General features: G+C 52.2%; 1 protein-coding gene across 2 annotated transcripts in view; it reads left to right on the top strand.

Moving 5' to 3' along the window:
* The window catches only part of CELF5 (CUGBP Elav-like family member 5), a 47,648-nt gene extending 21,632 nt beyond the window's left edge, over positions 1-26,016 (top strand). Inside the window, exons 3-12 of one of the 2 annotated variants that reach the window (XM_069592819.1) lie at positions 7,428-7,479; positions 9,263-9,391; positions 10,897-10,976; positions 12,641-12,787; positions 13,666-13,807; positions 13,911-14,057; positions 15,835-15,897; positions 16,656-16,739; positions 19,405-19,507; positions 25,298-26,016. In XM_069592819.1, coding sequence (XP_069448920.1) covers positions 7,428-7,479; positions 9,263-9,391; positions 10,897-10,976; positions 12,641-12,787; positions 13,666-13,807; positions 13,911-14,057; positions 15,835-15,897; positions 16,656-16,739; positions 19,405-19,507; positions 25,298-25,313 — 963 coding nt within the window. In that variant the 3' untranslated portion in view covers positions 25,314-26,016. Of the gene's footprint in view, positions 1-7,427; positions 7,480-9,262; positions 9,392-10,896; positions 10,977-12,640; positions 12,788-13,665; positions 13,808-13,910; positions 14,058-15,834; positions 15,898-16,655; positions 16,740-19,363; positions 19,508-25,297 lie in introns of both variants that reach the window. The other variant, XM_069592821.1, reaches the window with a different exon arrangement.
* The last annotated feature ends 590 nt before the right edge of the window (positions 26,017-26,606 follow it).

Genomic DNA, 26,606 nt, shown 5'->3' with positions numbered 1-26,606 from the left:
GCTGGTGAATGTTCTAGAACACTGCTAAGATAAATATATAGAATGCATACCACACACAGCATTTAGATTTTTCTAGGAGCAGCATTTAAAGAGTAGAAAGAAACAGGTGAAATGAATTTTAATGCTTTCTTTTATTCTAACCCTCTGTCTCCAAAATCCTATCAAGAGGCTGTCAGTAGGGCCCATGTAAAACTTACTAATGAGATAGTTCACATTCTTTTTATTTCATCCTAAGTGTTTGAAAATCTGGTGTATGCCTTGCACACCCTCAATCCCTTTCAACCAGAACACTTAGTGGTTATCAGAGATGCTCAATGTGGAGTTGCATTTTATAAAATTGACAATTGAAAAAGTAGATTCCTTTGCTCAAGTTGTTGTGAACCTACTCAGAGCTTTTCCAAGAATGGAGTCAGTTTTTAGACTTTTCTATAAAGGATCAGAGGACAAATGTTTTCAGCTTTGCCAGCCATATAGCCTTTGTTGCATCTGTTGAAAGCACAAAACAATCACAGTGAGTGTGGCTAAGTGCCAATAAAACTTTATTGACAAAAACTGTCTGGGGCGGGGTGCAGAAAAGGGCTGTAGTTTGCCTATCCCCATATTGGGCTATCACCACCCAATAGAATTTACTGGATGTTCCATCTCTGCTGTCCAGTAAGGTGGACACTTGCTCCGTTTGGCTATGGAGCCTTTGTAAAGGGGTGAGTGTGCTCAGGGACTGAATTTTTAATGTTATTTAATTTTAACAGATGTAAATTTAAACTTCCACTGGCTGCATGTGGCTAGAGGCTACCGTCCTAAACACTGCAAAGTCTAGAATGTTCTAGCTCAGGGATCAGCCACCACATTAGACAGTGCAGATCTAGAATGTTCTAGACTGTTCGACAGTGTAGACCTAGAATGTTCTAGACCCAGGAGCATGGTGCAGCGTCATTATACATCCAGGTTAGGGAGTTGTCTGTCTCTCTTTGATACCAGATCACAGCGGAGGAGGGGTCAGGGGCCTCAAGCCACCTCTTTTCCTCTCAGGGCTCAGTTTCCCCAGTATTATCATTGTCCCCCAGCACTTTGGGGGCACTTCCTCCAGCTGCCATGTCAGCAGGGCCCTGAGTCTGCTCTGGCCCCATGTGACAGGCAAGGGGACTGTGGTGAGCGAGGAGGGGCTTGTCCCAGGTCACCCAGGAGGGTGAACACTATGGCTCCACCTACCCTGCTTCACAGACCTTGAACCTGTGGCTTCTCTGGTTGAGTTTCCTGTAAGCTTCACCCTGCGCCCTGGAGGTGAGGGCAGATGTTTGATAAATAAAGAGGAGGCTCAGAGCTAGATCCTGGGGACAGAGGTGCTTGGCTTACATTTTTTTCTTAAAATTTGAAAAATACTGCACATTTAGTGAAAAGTACATGCAACCCAACTGACTATAAAGCAAGCACCCCATTACCACTGTGCACCCAGAAACCACCCCGACCCATGTCCCCAAGCCCAAGCCCTTCTCTTCTCTTCACGTTGGAGGAACCACTGTTCTGACTTGTATGGCAATCAGCAGTTCCTTTTCTTCTGTTACCATGAGGATGAGATTCAATATGATGCCTTGTAGCTTTGTGCTTTGTCATTGCTGTGTGGTATTCCACAGCCTGGATGCACCATTTATTCATCCATCCTCCTGCTGGTGGTCATATGAGTTGTCTCTAGTTTTGCTGTTAAGGCACAGAGATCCTTGCCAGTGTTTTGCTCTGGGTGGACACATGCCACGTTTGGGTCAGTCTCATACACAGGAGTTCAGGATCCCTGAATATGTGTGTCTTCCAATTCTGATGAGAGAAGGGGTTGACTTTGAGGGTGAGCCTCCCTTCACAAGAACACCCACAGAAATGGAACCATTCTTACAGTAGGAGAGCTGGAGGCTTGCTCACTAATCGCACACAGAGACGTGGGGTCTATTGGACAGGAGGACCCTTTGCCTGTCAGCATGTCTGAGCACAGGAGTCTAAGCCTCCTCCCAGGTGTCAGTGGCAGAGGATGGAGTCTTGGCTGCAGGAGAAAGCCTGCCCTGCAGGGTCACATGCTGCACGTGCCTGCGCACTGCCCGGGAGACAGGGGCCCTGGGCTGGGCCATGTTAGAGACAAAGACAGCCAGCACCTTTCCTATCCCTGTGTGTGTGTGTGGGTGCGGGTGTGTGTGTGGGTGGGTGGGTGGGTGCGCGTGCGTGTGCCTTGGGGGACACAGTACAGATCGACACCTCTGTCTCTTCATCTTTCGATGAATGAGGGAGTGGGCCCAGTGGTTTGCCAGCTCAGTGCATCTTCCGCCATCTTGGCACAGCCGACGGCCCCTCCCCCGCCAGTGCTGTTTTCTGCAGCAAGTGACACACACCCCTTCCAATTCCCACTTCGAATGTGACAGCAGAGTCCATGGGGGATGCAGTTTAATCAGATCTCAGCATTCTGGAATAAGATCCTACAATGAATAACAGAATCCCAGAATAGAACCCAGAATGGACCACAGGACCCTGGAATCCTCACGGGGCCGATGCCTCCAATTGTCACAGGGATTCTCTGCTGGCCTGTCAAACCCAGGGTGGGGATCCTGGGAATGGAAGAAAGTCCCACTCCGGCGACAAAAGGCAACAGGTCCAGTTCCCACCTTGAGGATAGCAAGGGGCTGGGTGGCCATTTGAGGCAACACTATCTCTTTCTTTGTGAAGCTCTTGGGAGTGAGGGATGAGCCAGATCGAGGAGCAGCCATGCAGCTCATCTGAGCATTCTGGAAAGGGATGGGTTTGAGTTTGTCAGACTGTGAGCCCCCCACCACAGGCCCCTCCCTGAACCCCTGAACCCCCTTCTGTGTACACAGGGGTATCTGAGGTAGTCCCTTTGCAGAACCCTCCCCTACATCTCATGACTTGGCTCAGAGTCAAGCCAGTCCTGGGAGAGAGCAGGAGGCCCCTGAGGTGCCAAGTGTCTCAGGATATGGTTTTCGAGGCTTCAGTGTCCTCATCTGTAAAATGGGTTTGTGGTGTGTTTTGAGGGTCCTGTGAGCTGGGACACACCAGAGGCTGAGCATACACTTGGCAAATACACAGCCGAATGAATGAACTCATGGTCCCAGGAGTCGAGCTGTGGGACTCTGGCCAGTCACGTCTCTTCCTGAGCTCGTGTTCTCCCGTGAAACGGGGACAGCTCAGACACGCCTGGCACAAGCTCTTGGGTTACTTCCCGTGCCGGGCACTCTGCCCAGCACGCCTGCCCCACTCTTGCCTGTGGGACAGGAGTCTGGAAACCATAGGTCTTGTCTTGTCTCATCTCGTTTGCCACTTGTGGACCCTATGCTGGGTCTTTCTCGGGAGGAGGTCTTAGAGCCCCTCACCCCAGCCCTGACCCTGGGAACCCCTCCAAAAGAGGAACAGAATGTGTACTAAGATGGGGGGAGATGCTATCATCAATGCAACGACTGGGCAAAGCAACGGAAGCAGGGAGGATGGAGGGGAAGGCTTTGGGGGCAGGTCACATTCCAAGGGGCTTGTTGGGCAAGGGTGGGGTGCACATGGGTGTGTTCCAGTCCACTGTCCTCAGGGCTGGGGAGGAGAAAGGGGCAGGAACGCTTGGGACAGAGCAACAAAGTTGCCTCGGATGTCAGGGTGAGGAGTTGGCACTCCACCCCAAGGGCAGTAGGGACCCATGGCAGAATCTAGAACAGGAGAGGGGCTTGCATGGGAGAGGAAGAGCATGGAATGCTACCCCCGACAGCCCAGATACGGTTCCACCTGCTTCATCCTCCTCCACACCATCCGGAAACAACCCAGTCAGGGCTTTCTCTGGGCCCCCACACCTTCAAAAGGCACAGCTCTGCAAACCCAGGAGAATATTTGGGGCCCCAGCCTGTCTACTAAAGGGTCTTCCTGCAGTCCTTCCCCCAAGCGGCATCAGTTTCCCCATCTCTCATATACATAAGTCAGACATAAAGGACCCTATTTTCCCAACGGTGTATGGCTTGGTTGTAGTCATTTAGCAAGAGCTGGGTGGCAGAGCCAGGACTGGATTCCAGTCACTTAACGTATGCCTGCCCAGAGCCCTAGTCCACCTGATCCTTGGCTGGAGGGATGGCTGGGTTCTCAGAGATCCCCACTCACCCTGAGAAAACTGGCAGGAGATCTGGTCTCTGCTTCTGATTTTCTCCTCTCCTTTTTTGATTTGCCCATCTGTAAAAGGGGCATGTTTCCATTTCATAAAGTTGTTTGGAGATTAAATAAATCAATGGACATAGGTGTTGCTCCAATTTGTATCTCACCCCCCCTCCCCCGCCATGAACTCCTGTTCATACTTTAAAACCCACTGCAAATTTTCCATCTTCAGTGCATCTCCAGGAAAGTCTTTGGGTCTTCACCATTCTCTGCTCTAGGCTCTCCCAGCACTCGGCCCCGTGAGTCTGGAAGTGTCTGTATGCCCTTCTGTTTCCCCCACCCTGACTAGTGGAATGCTCCCTGAGGTTGCAGAATTACTCAGCTTGAAGCACCTGAGAATGTCGTTGAACAAGTGCAAAGAGGGAGGGAAAGGGCAGGGAAAGGATACAACAATGGGGAGCCAGGGAAGGTAGAGGAGCGAGGAAGGGCATTCGGCAGAGACCTTGGTGGGACAGATGGAGAGAGGGAGCCGGAAGGAGGTGGGCAGAGCCAGATGGGTGGGCAGGGGCGACAGGAGGGGTGGGGTGAGGGGAAACCCAGCTCTCCTCGGCACGCCTCCTCCCGGCTTGGGCGGGCAGCGCGGGCAGGGCCCGGCCTCTGGCGTGCGGATTGCCTGGGCGTTGGGCGCGGAGAGCGAGGCGCGGAGCCCGATCGTGTGCGCGTGTGCGCGCCTGTGCTCTCAGGGCCAGCCGGGCGGGCGGCGGCACATGGATGCCAGCCTGGCGCGCATCTCTAGGCCGGTGGGTAAGGCGAGGCGCGGGTCTGCGGGATGTGGATGGCCGGGCCTCAGAACCTCGACTTTCGAGTGGGGGACTGGAGAGGAAGGGGATGCCCACCAGGCTTCTTAGAACCAGGCCAGGACCCCTTCCCTCCCGCTGAGCTGACCCAGGAGGGGGAAGGGGCCTCCTAGTAGGAGGCAGAAGGTCCCAGGCTCTGCAGCAGGTGGGGGAGATGGGAAGCAGGTATCCAGGCCGAGAGAAGGATAAGGGTGGAGGGTGCCCTGATGGGGGCAGATTCCCTCCCTGTGGTCCTCCTCCCTCGCTCCCTCCCTTGGCTCATCCGTCTCCAGAAGATTATATTTAAATATCTCTTTTGTGCAAGGCAGGAGCTGGGCTCGCCCCTAAGAGGCGGTTTCCATGGCAACAACAATTGCCAGCTTCCGTGTGGTGAATCAGCGTTGCCATGGCAACCCCATCCTCATCTGCCCAAGGTGCTGGGAGGGGGGGAGGAGGTGAGGGCCAGCGGAGGCGGGTGGGAGAGGTAGGGGAGAGGGAAAGTGGAGCCCAGGTGCCCCCTCCCTCCCATCTCCCTTCACTACTTCAGTCTGCCCTCAGCCCAGAAACTGGTCCCATCTGGTTGAAATAATCTCTCCTCAGGCCTCCAGCTAGTGGGGTGTGGTACCCAGGTGAAGAGGGTCTAAGATGTGTGTGCGCGCGCACACACGCGTGCATATGTGCGTTTGTGTGTATGTGTGTGTGGTGGGGGAAGGGAGGTGTGGTTGGGCCTTTCCCAGGTGGTCAGGGTCCCTCTGAGGGTGTGGTTGGGTGGCAGGAGGATTGCTCTGGGGGAAATGGGGGCCAAGATGGGGGAAATAGAAACCCCCTGAGTTCTGGGGCTCCCAAGGCTGAGTTCACATTGAGGAGGCCCATATATGCTTCAGACACACACTTGAAATGGGGGAGCATATCAGATGAGGGGGCCCACCAGGGGAGGGGGAGCAGAAAAATACCTCTCCAGGCCTTGATTTTGACATCCGTAAAAAATGGTAAAAATTGTGCCTCTCTCTCTGAAAACTTGCTGGGCAGCTGTGTTGTGATTAGAAAACACTTATCAAGTATCATCAAGTGCCTCCGAATGGCTGTGGGGATCTACTCCAAGACTGACTTGGGAGGGGGCTGGGTCCAGCACTCGTTCCGACCCCAGGCCTGGTGGAGAGGGACCAGGTGCCTTTCTGTGATGGCAGGTGTTGACCACTTCCTTCTGGTCACTTCAGTGCAGCAAACTCCTTTGATTCTCTCCTGTACCCTGCCCTGAAGGGTGGGGAGTAACATGATGGTCTCAGTCTGGAGCAAAACAGAAACATGGAGACACCTCCTGCCCTGAGGCAGAGAGAGGAAGGGCCCCAAAAGGTGGAAGGATTGCCTGCATGGGGGCTTTTGAACTGGGATGAACAGCTTACCAGAGACACCAGGTTGGGAAGAAGATTCTGTCCTAGAGCCAAGAGAGAAGTAAATGCCACCCAACCCCACATCCCTCAAGTCTGTTCTGAAATACTTGCGTTAGCTCATACCCAGGGCTGGGTAAGTTGCAGGAGCGGGAATTAGGGAAGAATTTCTTCCACTGAATAGTTCATTGGTTTCTTCCAGTTTCAGTGCTGGAGGGTGGTGGACAGACATGTCCAGAACAATGAGGCCAGATTGAAGGCTGGTCCATTCAAGTATGACAGTTCTCCTGACTTGTGGCTCAGGGAGCTGGCTAAAACTAGCTGCCTTGGTGTACCAGTCAGCTGGTGCTGAGTAATAAGCTGCCTCAATCATTTTATTTATTCATGATTCCGTGGGTTGGCAAGCCCAGGATGGGGTTAACTGGACAATTTGGCTGATTCGTTCCGAGTCATTCATGCAGCTGTAGTCAATTGGGGCTTGACTGGGGTTAGCTGCCTGGCACCCCCATGAGTTGTCAGCAGGGCATCTCTGTGCATGAGGTATATCCTCCAGTGAGTCACCTGGAATTGTCCACCCTGAAGTCTCCAGGGTTCCAAGATGGCCAAGTCTCTTGAGGCCAAGAGACTTGGAACTCCCACTACTTCACTTCCACTATATTCTATTGGTCAAAACAAGTTGCATGGCCAAGTCCAGATAGAGGAGGTAAAGAAACAGACTCCGGTTCTCAATGAGAGGAGCCACAATGTCCCATTACATACAGGGACCACAGGAGTTGTGCCATCTTGGCAAGCAATCTATCATACTTCGGGGAGGGGTGGGTGGGTGCAGCAGGGAGACTTCCTGGATGAAGGGGTATTGTTCCTGGGTTTTGAAGGCAAAGTAGGAGTTTTTCAGGTAGCAAGAGTAAAGCCCTGGAGGTAGGACCATGTGTCATTGGGTGTGACTGAGGTGCTGGTTGCTGCCAGAAGCTGGTGGGATGCTGAGGCTGGGGAAGTGGGCAGGAGTGCCTGGCAGGGCTCAGATGAAGCTCCCACCACACTACCCCCACTGTCCACTTTGACCTCCCTCCCCTTCTCTTCACAGATGGCGCGGCCAATCCAGGTGAAGCCTGCGGACAGCGAAAGCCGTGGAGGTAGTTGTCATCTCTCCACGGCTGCCAGGCTGTGGGTTGATGGAGGAATGGGAGGAGGGAAATCCTTGCACAAAAGGTGATGGGAAAGGCAGAGGCCCCCGCGAGGGTGGGGCAAGGTGGTAGAGAAGGAAGGCATGGGTCCCTCCTCCTAACCATAGGGACACAGGCCCAGCTGTGGAGGGTATGGCCAGGCCCTGCTGCTTTGCCCTAGAACTTGAAATACCTGCTTCATTTCAGGTTGCAGTGATGGATATCTTCAGATGCAGAGGCACTGGGGGACCCCAAAGGACTATGGATGGCTTTCTGGGTTGTGTGTGTGCACAACTGGACATATGAGCCAGTGCATATGTGTGTATGTGAGCATGCATTCCTGGGTATGCCTGTGTGCGGATGTGTATGGGTGTGTGCACATGGGCATGTGTTTTCTGGCTGGTTCAGTGCCTGTCTGTGTGCACATCTGTGTGCCTGGGCAGTGCATAGATGCATAGGTGTATATGTGCAAGCATGTGTGCTTGACTGTTCTAGGCTGGGAGTATGGGTGTGCAGGCTCGGTCTTGTTGTCTACGTGAGGTTGGACCTCAGGATGGGTGTGTGCCATCAGGAGATGCTTGACTGTCCCCCATGGGATCCAAGACTAGCCATTCTTAGATCCTTTGACCACTCCTCCCCATCTCAGATGGATTGCGGGCCTGAAGAAGAGCACTCAGCCTTGGAGATGGTGTGGTGGGCAGGGCTGTTAGGACCTCTGTGTATGCATAGGAGTGTGGTAAAGCCCATCTGGGCTGGGAGCCCATTTTCACACTCTCAACCTGGCTTCCAGTGGGGGTCAGGGATTGGAGAAGGGGCTCTGCATGTTTTCATCTCTGTCTGTCTCTCTTTGTCTCTCTCATTCTCTCTCTCCCTCTCCCTCCATCTGTTTCTCTCTCATCTTTTTCTCTCCTCCTATCTCTCTGGTTCTCTCAGAGCCTCTCTGTGTGTCTCTTTGTCTCTTCCTGTTCCTCTCTTTGCCTATCTCTGTCTCTTGGTCTCTCCCTGTCCCTCTCTCTCCCTCCCACCCCCATGAATGACAGCTGCCAGAGAACGGGTTTCCATAGCAACCCAACTCACCATTCCTCTCAGAGGAAGCTGCCTGGTCCCTGATTACAGGGGAGCAGTGCAACCCCCCCCGGGAGGCGGGAGAGGGCTCTACTCCCTCACATGGGAGAGGCTGGGCCAGACTGGCCCTTGGCCTTAGGCTTGGGCAGGTCCCAGCCAGGCTTCCAGCCAATCCCGGGATCCCCAGACACCTGGTCTCTTGCACACACATGCTTTTATTCATTCATCAGACATTGATTTTGTGGCTTCTCCGGAGCCCTGGGAAAGTCCGATGGGGAGCTCTGCTGGGTACTGTGAGAATGCAGGCGCCCTCAGTGATCATCGCTGCCTAGAAAATTTAGATGGCAGACAGACATAGACCCTAGTACTGTGTGTGGGCTTTCTGAAGAACTCAGAGAGGTGGAGGAGCCCAGAGGCGGGAGTAGCCGTTTTGCCCAGAATGGGGAGCAGTTGAGCAGAGAGAGCATTCTAGGCAGAGGGCACTGAATGAGGTGGGAAGCCTCAGGCACGTGGGCGGGTGAGAAACACAGGCAGGGAAAGCGCGAGGCTGCGTCCTCCTTCACACGCGCAGAAGAGGGCCCGGGGAGGTCCAGGGGCCCCGCTCCACGCCCGGGTGCCTCCGCTTTCTGCTAGAGGGGTGCAGAAGTTCCCGGAGGTTAGGACTTGGCTGAGGTGGTGTCTCCGCCCACAGGGGACCGGAAGCTGTTTGTGGGGATGCTGAACAAGCAGCAGTCAGAGGAGGACGTGCTGCGGCTGTTCCAGCCCTTCGGGGTCATCGACGAGTGCACCGTGCTCCGGGGACCTGACGGCAGCAGCAAAGGTGACCGGCTGGGGGCGGGGCTAGCTCCGGGGGCGGGACTATAGGAGGGCGCGGCTGGTGGGATGGGGCGGTGCGGGCCCAGGAGAGGGAGGCTGGATCCGGGGGGCGGGGCTGGGCTTGTGGGAAGGGACTGGCCCACAGTGGGCGTGGCCTGGCACGTGGTTAGCAGGCCAGCCGGATGGGGTTCCTCTAGGCACACAAAAGGGCGGGGCTGGCCCAGGGGGCGGGGCGAGCAGAGGCTGTCTAGTCTCACCTGGTCCCACCTGGCGGCCCAGGACGTCTGGGCCTGCCTCCTGTGTCTGTATCCATCAGACTGTTTCTGTCTGGATTTGCGTGTGTCTTCTGGACTATCGGTCTACCTGATCCTACTTACTCCACCGTTCCTATAAGGTTGTACCGTCCAGGAATGATTGTTTTATGATCTCCAACAACTTGTTTTCTGGTTTGCTCTGTTTGGGTCTTCAGGTGTCTGGTGATCTCTGTCTACCCGATTCTATTTGTTCAGGTTTATCTGTCCAGAACTGGCCTGTCTCTGCCCTTGTGACTTTGTCTTACTAGGACTGAATATATTTGACGGTCCTTGTCTATTTATTTGCCTGGCTCTTTTCTAAAAATTGAGATATGATCACACACTGTAATCACATACTGCCAAGGCAGGAGGCGCAAGAGATGTGGGTTTGATCCATGAGTCAGGAAGATCCCCTGGGGGGGGGGGGGGATGACAATCCACTCCAGTATTCTTGCCTGGGAAATCCCATGGACAGAGGAGCCAGGGAGTCACAAAGAGTTGGACAAGACTGAGCACACACACACATACTGTAAAATTCACCTTTTAAAAGTGGACAGTGGGAAAAAAAAAAGTGGACAGTGAAATGCTTCACAAAATTCACAGAACTATGCACCTGTCATCATTATCGAATTCCAGAACGTCTTTACTCCTCTCCCTCAAATTCGTGTGACCCTTCCATAGCCCTCTGTCTGGAACTGTATCCTATGACCATCTGTCTGGATCTGCCTGTGTCTAGTGGTCTCTGGTTGTCTGTCTGCCTGATTCTGCCCTTGCCCGATGACTCTTCACCCCCATCTATCCAACTCTGGTCACATGGGTGTATCCATCTGGGTCTGAGTGTACCTCTGCCCGAGTGTGTCCATGTCTCTCTCTGTGTCTGATGGTTTGTCACTTTAATTCTGCCTATCTAATTACAACTCTGGACCTTGTGGTATTGGTGGCTGGTGGGTGTTCTCTAATCGTGTCCCCTTCACTTGTTCTAATGGGCAGTTCCTGCCTCCCTACCCTGGGCACCACCTCACACCCTCTGATGATGTGTTGGACAAACAGTTGTCTTACTGTCTGATTCTTTGTTGTCCCACTGTCTGTCTGAACATGTGGCTGCCTGTCTCTCTGTTGTCCGACCTGTGGGCTGCCCATGTCCATCCTGACCTGCTGTGCAGGGCTGCCAGCCCCTCTCCTGTGTCCCCTCACCCCTCCCCTTCTCTCGGAGCAGGCTGTGCCTTCGTGAAGTTCTCCTCCCACACCGAGGCTCAGGCGGCCATACACGCCCTGCACGGCAGCCAGACCATGCCGGTGAGTCAGAGCTGCCCTGGGCAATTTGGGTCAGGGTAGGCAAGGGGGAGGGGCCTGGCCTGACCATCCCAGCCATCTGGCAACCCCTGGCCCTTCTTCAGTGAGGGGACAGGGTGGGGAGAAAGAAGTGCATCTCTGATGGTGATATGACTGGGTATATGTATGTACTTGTGTGTGTGTGTGTAAGCGTGCAAGTGTAGACTATGCAGAATGTTCTGCCAGTGTTTGGCTGCCCATGTGTGAGTATGTGTGGGCCAGTGTGTGTGTTGGTGTGCACACGTGTGCATGTGCCTGAAAGTGTGCTTCCATGTCTGTATGTGAGTGTGTTGTTGTGAGTAGATGGGTGTCAGTGTGCACATGAAGTGTGTGGAAATGGATATATGTTCACATGTATGCTGATGCATATGCACATGTATACACTGTGACTGCATGCATGCAAGTGTGTTGAGAGGGTGTGCTCATGTGAGTGCACATCTGTAAGTTATATAGGTAAGTGCACATATGTGTTTGTGTGTGAGTGTGCCCCAGTGATACGGGGGGAATGAATGCATGTGTGTGCATCTGTAAGAGTATGTGAGTGTGTGTGGAGGGGTGAGCACATGTGTGTGAATGTAGACAAATATGTGTGTACATGTGTGTGTGAGTATATGTGCATGTATTGTTGAGTGTATGCATGTGAGTGTGGATGGTGAGTGTGAGTCACTGTGGGTGGAATGCATGTGTGTGTGCAGATATGTGTGAGCCCCAGAGGAACAGGAAGGGATGGGGCTGGAGGGGCCTGCAGTTCAAGGCCAAGAAGCTTGGGATTCCTCCCAGGGCAATGGGGAGCCCTCCAGGGTTTCCTCAGGAGAAGGAAGGGGCAGGCCATTGGGAAATGTTTCCGTGGGGCCAGTGTGGGAGATAGGCAGGTGGCAAGTCTAGAACTGGGAGCTGGTGGGCCTGCAGCCATGAGAGGCTGGAGGAGACCACTCGGGTCTTGGAGGTGGCCCTGCCACCCAGAAAAGTGGCCCTGGGAGCCTCCATCACTGTACAAAAATGTCCTAATCTGCCACAAGACAGGCCTCGGGGAACCCACTCTCTTTTCTCTTGTTCTGCAACATGGAATGAAGAGCAGGGAAGTCTCAGATCCTCCCTTCTCTTGCTCTCTGGGTCACTGGGCATCAGTTCTAGTCCGTGGATAGGGAGGAATCAACTCAATCCAAGGTCAAGCTTTCTCCTGCTCAGAGCCATCCACTGATGGAGCTAGTGAGTGGAGAGGTAGTGAGCTCCCCATCAAAGGAGGTATTCAATTTCTCAAATGATTGGAACCTCACCTGTTTTCAGGTGTGGGCAGCTATAGAATCCTCTGTATGGGCCTTCATTGTTCCTCTCCAGCACTTGGGTTCTCCACCTTTTTTGAAATTATGGCTGACAGTCAGGTCCTCCTCTGCTTCCCAGAGGCAGCCCCCACTGGGCCTGGGTGCCCCACTTGTGTGCATGGCAGCCTACAAGGTCAAGTGCGAGACCCAGGATGCTGGTCTCCAGACTAGCCTCACTGTGGCCCCTGGGACCTTGAGGGAGGGGCTGATAGTTGCTGCCACCCACACCCCTACACTCCCCCCAAGGTACCTCAGAGTCCTGGCAATGTCCCCCTTCTTTCCCTCTGCTTGTGGCTGCCCTTGCAGGGTGCCTCCTCCAGCCTGGTGGTCAAGTTTGCCGACACAGACAAGGAGCGGACGCTGAGGCGCATGCAGCAGATGGTGGGCCAGCTGGGCATCCTGACTCCGTCCCTCACCCTGCCCTTCAGCCCCTACAGTGCCTACGCCCAGGCTGTGAGTGACCAGCATACACACCCCTGTCTCCAGTGGGGCTCCTGACACCGCTGTTTTGAGGGCCCAGCTCAGTGTCTCTCTCTTTCTTTCTCCATCTAGTCTCTGTCGAGTGCCTCTGCCTCTCTGTCTATCTTTCTGTTTCTCTTGCCCAGTCTCTGACTCATGGCCTTATTCTGGCTATGGCTAAGTCCCCAGATCCAGTCCACCTCCTGACCTTAACCCCAGCTTAGCCCCCCACCATGAACTATGCTCTGAGCCCAACCTGAACCCCAACTGACAGGACCCCAGGCTCAGCCACCAAATCCAGCCCGAGCCACAACCCTGGGCGAATGTCAAATCAAGACCCAGTCTTGGGTTGACCCCCAAATCTGGCTGTTCCCCAAATCTAGATAATCCCCAATTCTAGCTAAACCTCCAGGCTGACTCCAAACAGACCCAGCCCTGAGTAAGTTCAACACTGGCTGAGCTTGGGACTTCCCTGGCAGTTGTCATGCCTCCATGCCTCCAATGCACGGTGCGCAGGTTCAATCCCTGGCTGCGGTAATAAGATCCTACATGCTGTATGCATGGCACAACCCAAACAAACAGAACACATAAAAAAAAATTGGCTGAGCCCTGGTCCCAGACTAAGTTCTGATCATAGACTGAGCTCCAGTCCCTGGCTGAGCTCTGATTCCTAAATGATCCTTGAACAGAGTCTGAGCCTTGATCCTGGGCTGAGCCCCAATTCCTAACTGAGCTCTAACCTGACCTGAGCCAAGATACCTGGCCTGACCTCCTGCCCCTGTTTCTGGAGGACTGGCCCCTCAACCCCATGAGCCATGCTCTAAGGCCAGGTGCCACTTGGACTGTGTACCTGACTCCCTCTCCACCCCCAGCTCATGCAACAGCAGACGACGGTCCTGTCCACATCAGGCAGCTACCTGAGCCCCGGCGTGGCCTTCTCACCCTGCCACATCCAGCAGATTGGCGCTGTCAGCCTTAACGGGCTGCCTGCCACACCCATCGCCCCTGCCTCTGGTGAGAGTCTGCCAGGGGCCCACAGATGGGGGGCAGAGCCGGGGCTATGACTCTTAGCCTTAGCTGGGGCTAAGGCTCCCCATGATGCTCTTCCGCTCCCCAGGACTGCATTCGCCCCCGCTGCTCGGCACTGCCACCGTGCCCGGCCTCGTGGCCCCCATCACCAACGGCTTTGCAGGTGTCGTGCCCTTCCCTGGCGGGCACCCTGCCCTAGAAACCGTATATGCCAATGGCCTTGTGCCCTACCCAGGTAACTTGGGTGGTCCCCTGGGGCTGAGGAGAGTGGTAGGGTGCAGGGAGGGTGTCCCTGGGACAAGCATGAATCCCTTTGCCTTGGTGTCTAGGGAACAAAAGTACAGGAAGCAGGGACTCTTAGGTTAATAGATACTAGCTATGGGTGCAGAGGGGCTTCCCTGGTAGTTCAGCTGGTAAAGAATCCACCTGCAATGCAGGAGACCCCGGTTTGATTCCTGGATCAGGAAGATCCCCTGGAGAAGGGATAGGCTACTCACTCCAGTATTCATGGGTTTCCCTGGTGGCTTAGACAGTAAACAATCTGCCTGCAATGCAGGAGACCTGGGTTCAATCCCTGGGTTGGGAAGATCCCCTGGAGGAGGGCATGGCAACCCACTCCACTATTCTTGCCTGGAGAATCCCCATGGACAAAGGAGCCTAAAGGGCTACAGTCCATGGGGTCACAAAGAGTCAGACACGACTGAGCAACTAAGCACACACACACACATGGGCACAGAGAAGGGGGTTAAACATAGGAAGTTTGCAGTCAGAACTTCCTGGCTTCAAATTCCAATTCAGTGCCCCTTGTGGGGAGCTTCTTTACATCTCTGAGCCTCAGTTCGCTCATCTGGAAAATGGGACAGATAGTATCATTCATCTCATGATGTTGCTCTGATGAAGCAATCAGTCTGTAAGATGCTAACCCTTCTCCTGGTACCAAGAAGGGTACCATCAATCTTTACTATTAATCATTACCATTTGGGATCAGTGCCCATATTCATTCATTCATTCATTCATCCAGGATTGACCATGAACTGATTTGTTGCACTGGACTCTGCCCTACTAAAGCAGAGGTCTCACCTTTCTCTACCCTATATCCTGATTTCAAGGCAAATGTCTTCCCACACCTTGCTTAGGTGAAGTTTGTCATCTGGGTTTCCACCACTGAGAATCTGTTTATTTTTATTTTGTAATAATTGGTGCTCACAGGGAGTTTCAAACATAGTACAGAGAGGTCCTGGTTACCCCTCTCCCAGTGTCTCCGGATGCTAACATCTTACATAACAACAGTATGTTGTCAAAACTAGGAAACTGGCTTCAGTACAGTACAATGAACAGACCCTGTTCAGACTTCACTATTTACAGGCACTTGTGTGTGTGTGTGGCTCGTTAATTTAAGTCATTTCATCACAGGTATAGTTTTGTATAATCACCACCACATTCAACATACAGCACTGTTCCATTACTATGAAGTAATTCATTCATGTGACCCCTTTACTGGCTTATCTTTCTGCCCTCACTACCCTATCTTCTAACAACCTTTCTCCATTCAAGGAGATTTTTAGTTGCCTCGACAAGCCCTCTCCTCCCCCTGTGTCCTCCACTAGGGACTGTTGGAAGGTCACAGTCACATAGGGGATCCATAGGCTGTCTGATGATCAAGGGAAAAGAGGGAAGAGATGTGAATGGGTGGTGATCAGGAGCAGAGACCTGGAGCCCTAGAATATCCAGAGAAAAAAGGGGGAGGAGCAAGGGGGTCTGGATGGGGACAAAGAGTTGGGAGTTAAACCTCTCTGGAGTCAGAGAAAACTGGATTCGAGTTGAGTGGCCCTGTGCCAGCTGCTGTTTTCCCACCTGTAAGAGGTTCCCTGAGCTTCAGTTTTCCTCACCTGTGGAATGAGGGTCATACCTATAAAGTGTTTATGCAGAAATGAAGCCAGGGTGGATGCTGTGGGGTGGATGGAAGACTTCTGCTGCCCCCACCCCACTGAGCCCCTCCGTCTGCCCCGCAGCTCAGAGTCCGACGGTAGCCGAGACCCTCCATCCTGCCTTCTCTGGAGTCCAGCAGTACACAGGTAGGGAGGCAGTGCGGTGCCCCAACGTGGGCACCCCCCTACCCCTGCCCTCAGTTTCCTCCCTGGGCTAGCCACTCCACACCCCTAGCTGCACTTAGATCTGGTTCCACCCCTCAGGGCCGCCCTCTCATTCTACCTTCCCTCTTCTGTCTAGCCATACCTCCTACTTTGTGGCTTGGCCCCCGTCTCACCCTCCTTCGACATTTGGCCCTGCCCCTCATAACCTGCGTTTGGTCCCTCTTGTCGAGTCCTGCTCGGACCCGCTGTCCAATGTGACCACGCCCCTTCATTCTTCCCAGGACCAGGCATTGGCTCCGCCCTCAGCCATGGTACCCGACCCCTCAAATATGGCCCCGCCCATTAAACGCTTCCCTGCCCCCTGCCTTCCCGAGACCTGTCGTGGCCCCACCCTCAGCCACAACCACGCCCACTCGGCTCTTTCCTGTGGCCTTGGCCCCTCCCTCAGACTGCCTCTCCCATGTGACCACGCCCCCTCCCTCTTCCTAAAATCTGGCCTTGGCTCTGCCCTCAGTCATGGCCCCACCATTCGATTATGACCCCTTTCCCTTCTACTCTTCCCTGTTGTCTTAGTACTTCTCTCAGACCAACTCTCCCCTGTGACCACGCCCATCCACCGTCCCAAGACCCATCTTGGCCCCACCCTAGGCTGTGACCTCGCCCCTCAGTCTTAGCCCCGCCCCACGCGCCCCCCGGCCTCACCCCAGTTCCGCCCTGTGTCTCGCTCCCGGTCTCTGCAGCCATGTACCCCACCGCGGCCATCACGCCCATCGCGCACAGCGTCCCCCAGCCGCCGCCCCTCCTGCAGCAGCAGCAGCGAGAAGGTGAGGGGGCCGCGACCTCCCCTGGGCGCCAGCCCCGCCCTTTGACCGCCCCCCTCCACCTCCAGGACCGCCTGGCCTCGGGGAACTGCTCGGCCTGAGGGCCGGAGAGACGTGCATTCAGTTCCCGGCATCACCTGGGTGTTTGGGAGGCAATTGACTCTTGGTCTCTGAGCCTCCGTCTTCTCCTTCGGAAAGTGGGAACCGGGCTAGTCCCGACCCCATAGGGATAGCAGTGACCCTGTCCCCACGAGGAGCTCTCTCCAAGTGGAATGACTTTTTTTGAGTTTGAGGTCAGGGGGTGGGGTGATGAGGTTCTCTGGTGAGATGAGGATTCCTCAGTAAAGTCAAGTGGGAGAGGAGTTAGATTCTGGGTCGGACCGCGGGGATGAAGCATCGTCGGGAAGGCACCTCCCTGCTCCGTGCCTATTTCCTCATCGCCACACAGCGACCACCCTACCACGAGGCCTTGCTGAGGAGTGAGCAGCATGGTTCCTGACACATAGTAGGCACTCAGTCTGGGAGGCATTTCCTCGCCTTAATCCATCTAGCGGGGGTGCTGGTGGGGGAGTTGGGGCCAGGCGACCAGCCAGAAAAGTCCTCCAACCGCCCCAGGACATGAGAAGTTTATGGATGGCCTGGCCTGTGGACTGAGTTCTGTGAGGTTCTGTTCAATTCCTTGCCCAGCGGGGTGCTGTGGGTAAAAGCTGGTTCCAATGCCGTCGGTGCTGCTGTAACAGGACAGGATATCTGCTTTCTGGAAAGCCACCCGAGTTCTAGAGCCTCACAATACCAACTGCAAGGCTCGTGGGGGAAGTTAGGTCAGGGTACACCACTCAAAATGTTGCCTGTGGGAGTTCTCTGGTGGCCCAGTGGTTAAGACTCTGTGCTTCCACTACAGGGGGCACAACTTCAATCCCTGGTTGAGAAACTAAGATACCTCATGCAGCCCTGGTGTGGCCAAAAATTTTTTTTACAAGTTGGCTGTTACATGGCATGAAAAAAAAAAAAATAAGACCCTAATAAAAATGGTAGCACAGTTTTATGCATGTTAGATGATTAAGAAATCCATGAATAGTACAATAAATTGGGCATTCGAAGTTTGCACAGAAAATTGTCCTCAGATGGGTTGTAGCACGTGAGTTACCGTGAAGTGATGGAAAGCTTGTCCAAAATCAGACGGGAACAGGTCTTCCTCCTGATACACTTGGAGAACTGAGAAAGGTGGTGGATGTTGCAGCTGCGTTTGCATATGTGTGTGCATTTTGCTTTCTTATGAGGCTCAGTTCAGCTAGGTGTGGTTTTCTGCCTTCACCTAGTGTTTCTTGGAGTTGAGCTAGCACACAAGCAAATACAAAATTCATGTTTGCTCACAATTGTTCTGTAACTTATCAGTTGTGTGGAAACACACCTGTATTTTAAAAACAAGCACATTAGGGAATTCCCTAGCGGTCCACTGATTAGGACTCAGCGCTTTCACTGCCGTGATCCCGAGTTCAATCCCTGGGCGGGTAACTAAATGCAGGCAGACCTTGTGACACGGCCAGACAAACAAATAACCAAACAACAACAGCAAACAAGCACATTAGCAGAACTGTGGTCCCCATCAGGAAGGTAAGGGTGGATGTGAATGTGTAATCTTGAATTTTGTTTTTTCTGGGGTGGGGAATGTTCATCATGAGTGTTGGGATTTCTTGGTGGTTTGAGGGTTACCTTTGTTTGGGGAGACCTAGGAGAAGATCGTCTGTACGTTCAGGATTAGCAGCAGGTTTGAGGACTAAACTGGGTAATCAAGGTTTTAAAATGCTCTTATTATTTATAATTCTTATATGAGCCATGCACTGGGGATTCTTCAGGAAGGAATGATTCTGACGGTTAGCTGTGCTTTAAAAAATTATTTCTGGTTGGTATAGCATATCATTTAAACATGACCAGTGGTTTCAGGATATCTGAGATTCGGGACTGGAAAATGATCTTTTTATTTCCCTACATTTTATTTTTGCATCAGTTCTGAAATTATCCAAGCTTTTAAAAATTGGCCAAGGTTTGGAGGGTTACCCAAGGTTTTGAAAATTATCTGGATGTTTGGGGTTTGGGACCAAGGTGTTACTTGTCTTATTCTAATCTGTGATCATTAGACTTTCAAAAATGAACCTTGCCATTTAAACCAGTTTTAGAGATATGGAGTGATAGCCAAGACAGTATAGAGTTTCTGTTATACCCTACAACCAGTTCATCTAATTTCTGCCAATGACCAGGAGTTTGAGGTTTAGGGGTTTTCTGGGGGGTGTTGAGGTTGTCTGGGAGTTTTGGATTATCTGCAGCCTAGGATGAAAGGCTTTATTTCAGTTTGGGGGGCTAGGGATCATCTAAAGTTTGTCAGTTCTCTGGAGCCTGAGGATCAGTAGCGGTATGGAGCGTCTGAATGTGGGATTTTATAGACAAGGGCTCAGGGCACCTTGCCTCCCCTCCCCACTGTTTCCACGCCCCTTCTTTCTGGGTGTCAGGGTGCACCCCTCCCCCAATCGCTGGAGACACCAGCTGTGGGCTCCGGACCCATGCCCCTTCCCCGGGGGTCGGCCTCCTCTCCTTGGGGGCTTTATGTCTTTCTCTCCCCCCACCTGCAGGTCCCGAAGGCTGTAACCTGTTTATCTACCACCTCCCCCAGGAGTTTGGAGACACGGAGCTGACCCAGATGTTCCTGCCTTTCGGCAATATCATCTCCTCCAAGGTGTTTATGGATCGGGCCACCAACCAGAGCAAATGTTTTGGTGAGTCCTTGCTGTGGGCGCCCCTTCCTTCTTGCTGCACCCTGAACCGCAGGCCCCTTGCCCTGGGGGGGCTGGTGTGGTCAGCCATGAGACAGGTCTGGTCTGAGAGAACCGCATTCGGGGGCTTCCCTGAAGGTCCAGTGGTTAGGACTCTGCGCTTTCACTGCTCAGGGCCCGGGTTTATCCCTGGTTGGGGAAGTAAGATCCCACAAGCTGTGCAGCAGGGTCAAGGGGAAAAAAGAAAGAATCACATTTATGACCAGAACAAGCACTTATTAAGCACCTACTGTGTACCCAGCACTTAGCATGAGTCATTTCTAAGATTCCCTTGTTCATTCATTCATTCATTCAACAAATAGACACATAGGGGCTTCCCTGGTGGTCTAGTGGTTAAGACTTCAAGCTTTCACTGTGTGTGTGTGGGGAGCACAGGTTTGATCCTTGGTGGGGGAACTAGGATTCCGCATGCCACAGAGTGCAGCCAACAAATAAATCAATAACACAAGCCCTGTATAGGATTAAACAAAAAAAACCCAAGTAGACACACAGTGCACCTACTGTGTGCCAGTGCCCAGCACAGTGCCAGGCACAGATCAGTGAAGGAAGCCAACAAAAATCACAGTCCTGCCACCCTGCTTGTAGGACTTTCTCTGAGGATAGAAATAGTCTATATCGCCACTGTCTGAGCCGTCCATCCCATGTAACTGCTGAGCATTTGAAGTGTAGCTAGTGTGGCCAAAGCACTGAATTTTTTATTTTACTTAACTTTAATGAATTTCAATTTCAATAACAACTCATGGCCAGTGGCTGCCAACTGAATTGGAAAGCACAGGTCCAGGGGGAGGAGGAAATAAATAGGCAAGAATGCTGGAGTGGGGTGCCATTCTCTCCTCCAGGAGATCTTCTCGACCCAGGGATGGAACCTGAGTCTTCTGCATTGCAGGCAGATTGTTTACTGTCTGAGCCACCAGGAAAGCCCAGGATATAGGCCAGGGTGTTATAAATGGTATAGAGAAAAAACTGGTAAGAAAATATAGACTGATAGGAGGAGGCAGTGCTTCAACTGAGGCCTGAATGATGAGGAGCCAATCATAGCAGTGTCTAGGGGAAGAGTGTTCTAGGCAGAGAGAACCACATGTGCAAAGGCCCTGGGGCAGGACAGGCCCTGAGGCAGGACAGGGCCTGGTGCATCAAAGGAACAGTGAGGAGGCCCGAGTGTCTGAAGCAAAGTGAGCCAGGAGGAGAGAGGGAAGAGAGGAAGGCAGGGAGGGGAAGGGCAGGTCGTGAAGGGCCTTGTGGGCTATGGGGAGGACTTCTTTGACCCCAGACACAGAGGATATTAAGGCTCAGAGATGTGTAACTTGCCCAAAGTCACAGGCAAGAACAACAATCTGTTTGACTCCAAAATCTGGACTCTGAACCTCACCCTGTCCTCTGGGAAGGGCTGATTCTTGACTGTTTATTAAGCTCCTGCTGTTTAGTCACTAAGTTGTGTCCAATTCTTTGCAGCCCTATGGGCTGTATACCGCTAGGCTCCTCTGTCCATGGGTTTTCCAGGCAAGAATACTAAAGTGGGTTACCATTCCCTTTTCCAGGGGATCTTCCAGACCCAGGGATCAAACCCAGGTTTCCTGCATTCGCAGGCAGATTCTTTACCACTGAGCCACCTGGGAAGCCCTGCTATATATACTCATTATCCAACCATAAAAGGGAAGAATTGTCCCCATTTACTTGGGGAGGAAGGAGAGGTACAGAATGGTCAAACAACATGCTTGAGGTCACACAGAAAGTTAGGAACAACACCCCGCCCCCGACCCAGTACCCAGCCCCCCTGCTCCCACATCCTGCTTCTCAGTTCAGTTCAGTTGCTCAGTCATGTCCGACTCTTTGCGACCCCATGGACTGCAGCATACCAGGCTTCCCTGTCCATCACCAGCTCCCAGAGCTTGCTTAAACTCATGTCCATGAAGTCGGTGATGCCATCCAACCATCTCATCCTCTGTTGTCCCCTTCTCCTCCTGCCTTCAATCTTTCCCAACATCAGGGTTTTTCCAATGAGTCATTTCACATCAGGTGGCCAAAGTATTGGAGTTTCAGCATCAGTCCTTCCAATGAATATTCAGGACTGATTTCCTTTAGGATTGACTGGTTTGATCTTCTTACAGTCCAAGGGACTCTCAAGAGTCTTCTCCAACACCACAGTTCAAAAGCATCAATTCTTCAGCATTCAGCTTTCTATTATAGTCCAACTCTCACATCCATATATGACTATTGGAAAAACCATAGCTTTTGACTAGACAGACCTTTGATGGCAAAGTAATGTCTTTGCTTTTTAATATGCTATCTGTGCTGGTCATAACTTTTCTTCCAAGGAGCAAATGCCTTTTAATTTCATGGCTGCAGTCACCATCTGCAGTGATTTTGGAGCCCCCAAAAAGAAAGTCTCTCGTGGTTTCCATTGTTTCCCCATCTATTTGCCATGAAGTGATGGGACCAGATGCCATGATCTTAGTTTTCTGAATGTTGAGTTTTAAGCCAACTTTTTCACTCTCCTCTTTCACTTTCATCAAGAGACTCTAGTTCTTCTTCGCTTTCTGCCATAAGGGTGGTGTCATCTGCATATCTGAAGTTATTGATATTTCTCCCGGCAATCTTGATTCCAGTTTGTGCTTTATCCAGCCCGGCATTTCGCATGATGTACTCTGCATATAAGTTAAATAAACACAGTGACAATATACAGCCTTGATGTACTCCTTTCCCAATTTGGAACCAGTATGTTGTTTCATGTCCAGTTCTAACTGTTGCTTCCTGACCTGCATACAGATTTCTCAGAAGGCAGGTAAGGTAGTCTGGTATTCCCATTTCTTTAAGAATTTTCCAGTTTGTTGTGATCTGCACAGTCAGAGGCTTTGGCATAGTCAATAAAGCAGAAGTAGGTGTTTTTCTGGAACTTTCTTGCTTTTTCTATGATCCAACAGATGCTGGCAATTTGATTTCTGGTTCCTCTGCCTTTTCTAAATCCAGCTTGAAGATCTGGAAGTTCACGGTTCATGTACTATTGAAGCCTGGCTTGGAGAATTTTGAGCATTACTTTGCCAGCGTGTGAGATGAGTGCAATTGTGTGGTAGTTTGAACATCCTTTGGCATTGCCTTTCTTTGGGATTGGAATGAAAACTGACTTTTCCAGTCCTGTGGCCACTGCTGAGTTTTCCAAATTTGTTGGCATATTGAGTGCAGCACTTTCACAGCATCATCATTTAGGATTTGAAAGCTCAACTGGAATTCCATTACCTCCACTAGCTTTGTTCATAGTGATGCTTCCTGAGGCCCACCTGACTTTGCATTCCTGGATGGCTGGCTCTAGGTGGGTGATCACACCATCGTGGTTATCTGGGTCATGAAGATCTTTTTTGCACAGTTCTTCTGTGTATTCTTGCCACCTCTTCTTAATATCTTCTGCTGCTATTAGGTCCATACCATGTCTGTCCTTTATTGTCCCCATCTTTGCATGAAATGTTCCCTTGGTATCTCTATTTTCTTGAAGAAATCTCTAGTCTTTCCCATTCTATTGTTTTCCTCTATTTCTTTGCATTAACTAAGGAAGGCTTTCTTATCTCTCCTTGCTATTCTTTGGAACTCTGCATTCAAATGGGTATATCTTTCCTTTTCTCCTTTGCCTTTAGTTTCTCTTCTTTTCTCAGCTATTTGTAAGGCCTCCTCAGACAACCATTTTGCCTTTTTGCATTTCTTTTCCATGGGGATGGTCTTGATCACTGCCTCCTGTACCAGAGTCATGAACCTCCGTCCATAGCTCTTCAGGCACTCTGTCTATCAGATCTAGTCCCTTGAATCTATTTGTCACTTCCACTATATAATCATAAGAGATTTGATTTAGGTAATACCTGAATGGTCTAGTGGTTTTCCTTACTTTCTTCAATTTAAGTCTGAATTTGGCAATAAGGAGTTCATGATCTGAGCCATAGTCAGTTCCCAGTCTTGTTTGTGCTGACTTTATAGAGCTTCTCCATCTTTGGCTGCAGAGAATGTAATCAGTCTGATTTTGGTTTTGATCATCTGGTGATGTCCATGTGTAGGGTCTTCTCTTGTGTTGTTGGAAGAGGGTGTTTGCTATGACCAGTACGTTCTCTTGGCAAAACTCTTAGCCTTTGCCCTGCTTCATTTTGTACTCCAAGGCCAAATTTACCTTGCCACATATCTCTTGCCTTCTTACTTTTGCATTCCAGTCCCCTGTGATGAAAAGGACATCTTCTTTGGGTGTTAGTTCTAGAAGGTCTTGTAGGTCTTCATAGAACAATTCAACTTCAGCTTTTTCAGCTCTACTGGTTGGTGTATAGACTTGGATTACTGTGATGTTGAATGGTTTATCTTGGAAACGAACAGAGATCATTCTATCGTTTTTGAGATTTGCATCCAAGTACTGCATTTCAGACACTTTTGTTGACTGTAAGGCTACCCCATTTCTTCTAAGGGATTCTTGCCCACAGTAGTAGATATAATGATCATCTGAGTTAAATTCACCCATTCCCGTTCATTTTAGTTCACTGATTGCTAAAATGCCAGTGTTCACTCTTGCCATCTCCTGTTTGACCACTTCCAGTTTACCTTGATTCATGGACCTAACATTCCAGGTTCCTATGCAGTATTGTTATTTACAGCATCAAACTTTACTTCCATCACCAGTCACATCCACAACTGGGTGTTGTTTTTGCTTCTGGAAGCATCCTGCTTCTAGGAAGAAGAAAAAAATTTCTGGAAGAAAACCTCCATAACATTCAGCAGTCAGGGGGTCACATGCCTTCTCTGAGCCTCAGTTTTCTTGTCTGTATAATGGGAGGTGTGTGTGATATGAAGACACCCCCCTACCTCGTTTCCACATTCCCCTATGGCCCCCTGTGGGCCTCAGCCAGACCCCTCAGCCCTGATCCCACCATCTCTCTGCCTGACCTGTCTGCCTCTCCCACAGATCTCAGGTACCCTGCCCCCAAATGCTCACACATGTGGTTCCCCTCCCCCTGGGGTGGCCCCCAGCCCCTGTGGCCTCTGCAGAGCGCCCCAGGAAGTCTATGAGAATGAACAGGTAAGGGGTAAGAGTAGGGCTGGGTGGAGGGAATTATGTGGTGGAAGCTTAAGGTGTGTGTGTCAGGAGGTGGTGCTCTGGAGTGTTTCTGGTGGTCCAGGTTGGGGGATATCTGGGGCTGGAATGACTGATGGTGGCAAAGAGAGAGACAGACATGAAAAGAGAAAAGAGATGGAGGGAGAGACATAGAGAAGAAACACGAAGACAGACACACAAGGAGAGAAGAAAGGAGACAAGGACAGATAGACACAGAGACAGACAGGAAGAGTCAGATGGACAGACAAGACCCCAGATGGATGGAGGGCTTAGAGGAGGCAAAAGGTAGGGATCCAGAGCCTAGAAGGAGGTAGGCCTTGGGTGGAGGAGGGAGACCGTGGCGCTCCCTGGACCCCCAGAAGCCCCACCTGTTCCCTTCTCCCCTCATCAGTTGGGAAGCCTCATCAGAGCAGAGCCCAGGTAAGGAGTGAGTGCCCTATCCCCAGAGGCATGCAAGCCCCCAGAGTGTCAGAACCAGATCAGGACTGCTGTGCGTGTTCTGGGAAGCCCCCCTACCTCCCCTGGGTCGTCTGCTCCTGCGAGCGCACACCCCCGCCCCCAGGACCCCACAAGCCGGGCAGCCAGGGCTGCAGCACTGGAGCGAGCCGAGGACGCCCGCATTGCCCACCATCGTCGGTCCACCCCGGTCTCCGCAGGCTTCGTGAGCTTTGACAACCCGGCCAGCGCGCAGACTGCCATCCAGGCCATGAATGGCTTTCAGATCGGCATGAAGAGGCTCAAAGTGCAGCTGAAGCGGCCCAAAGACCCGGGACACCCCTACTGACCGGGCCCACAGCCACTCAGAGGCTGCGGGCTTGGCCCAGGTGAGCCGCTAGGCGGCCCTGCCCCTACCCTACCCCCACCCCGTCTTGTCCGCACACTTTCCTCCTTCTCCAAACCCTCTCCAGGCTGGGGGGATGCTGCAAGAGGCTTCAAGGAGCCCCCAGGTTTGGTTGACGGGGACAGAGCTGGACAAAGACACACACCCCCCAGTCCCCTCAACCCCCTACCCCCACCCCATGGTCAGGGCTGGAACCGGAGCAGTAAGATGGGGGTGGGAAGGGCAGTTAGGGAATCTTTCCTGGAAAAGGCTTTGAAGGATGAATAGAAGTTCACCTGAGAGGCGGGCATGGTCTGGGGTGAGGCGGGCCGTGGGGAGGGGCTTTTGTCCTGTCCTAAGAATCAGTTCTCCCGGCTAGGCCCCTTTGGGAGCCCTTCCTTTGGCACAATTCACACCCAGTGGGTTGATGAAAGAGTGGAATGTTTGTCCCACCCAAGGGCATGCCAGGGATGAGGGTGGGGGCGGAAATCCCCTGAACAAACGAACAAATCCCCTAATGTCTGCACCATCAGAGTAAACGACCCTGTCAACTCATCACTTCTTTGGAGGCATGAACCGTGAGCCCCCAGGGCCAGTGGGGACACTTATAACTGTGCTCCAGCCTCGACAAACCTCATGTGTGAAATGGGCTCATGCACGTCGCCTCCCCCAGGGGCTGCGGGGTGGATTCACACGGGGCACTCGGTGTTTTTCCAGCTGAGCCCAGGACCTGCCACCTGGAAAGCTCTTGATAACTTATTTCGATTTTTCTCCACTAAACCCTCCATTGCCGCGGTCATCACAGAGGCTCCCCACCTTGGGGTCTGGTGTGAAGTAGGTGTTCAGTGAGGGTCTGCTTCCAGACCCTCTGCCAGGGCAGCACCCACAGATTCGAGGGTGTTCAGCACCCACAGATTCGAGGGTTGTGGGTCTTTGGGGGCATGCTTGGAGACTCGCCACCTGAAGCCAACATCTGTGATCCGCGCGCTTTGAACACTCTGACAGCAAGTCTTTACTAAGCACCTATTGTGCACCAGGCGAAATGGGGGCGGGGCGCTGCTTCGTGGAGCCACAGGGAGCAGGGGAGAGGAGACGGAAAGAAACAAATATTTGTGCCCGGTGGCCAGACGAGGACATGGGGCTTA

Source organism: Ovis canadensis, chromosome 5, assembly GCF_042477335.2.
Source record: "Ovis canadensis isolate MfBH-ARS-UI-01 breed Bighorn chromosome 5, ARS-UI_OviCan_v2, whole genome shotgun sequence".
In the NCBI taxonomy this organism is placed as follows: Eukaryota; Metazoa; Chordata; class Mammalia; order Artiodactyla; family Bovidae; genus Ovis; species Ovis canadensis.
Note: the sequence above shows the minus strand (reverse complement) of the source record. Positions and strands in the feature narration are given on the sequence as shown.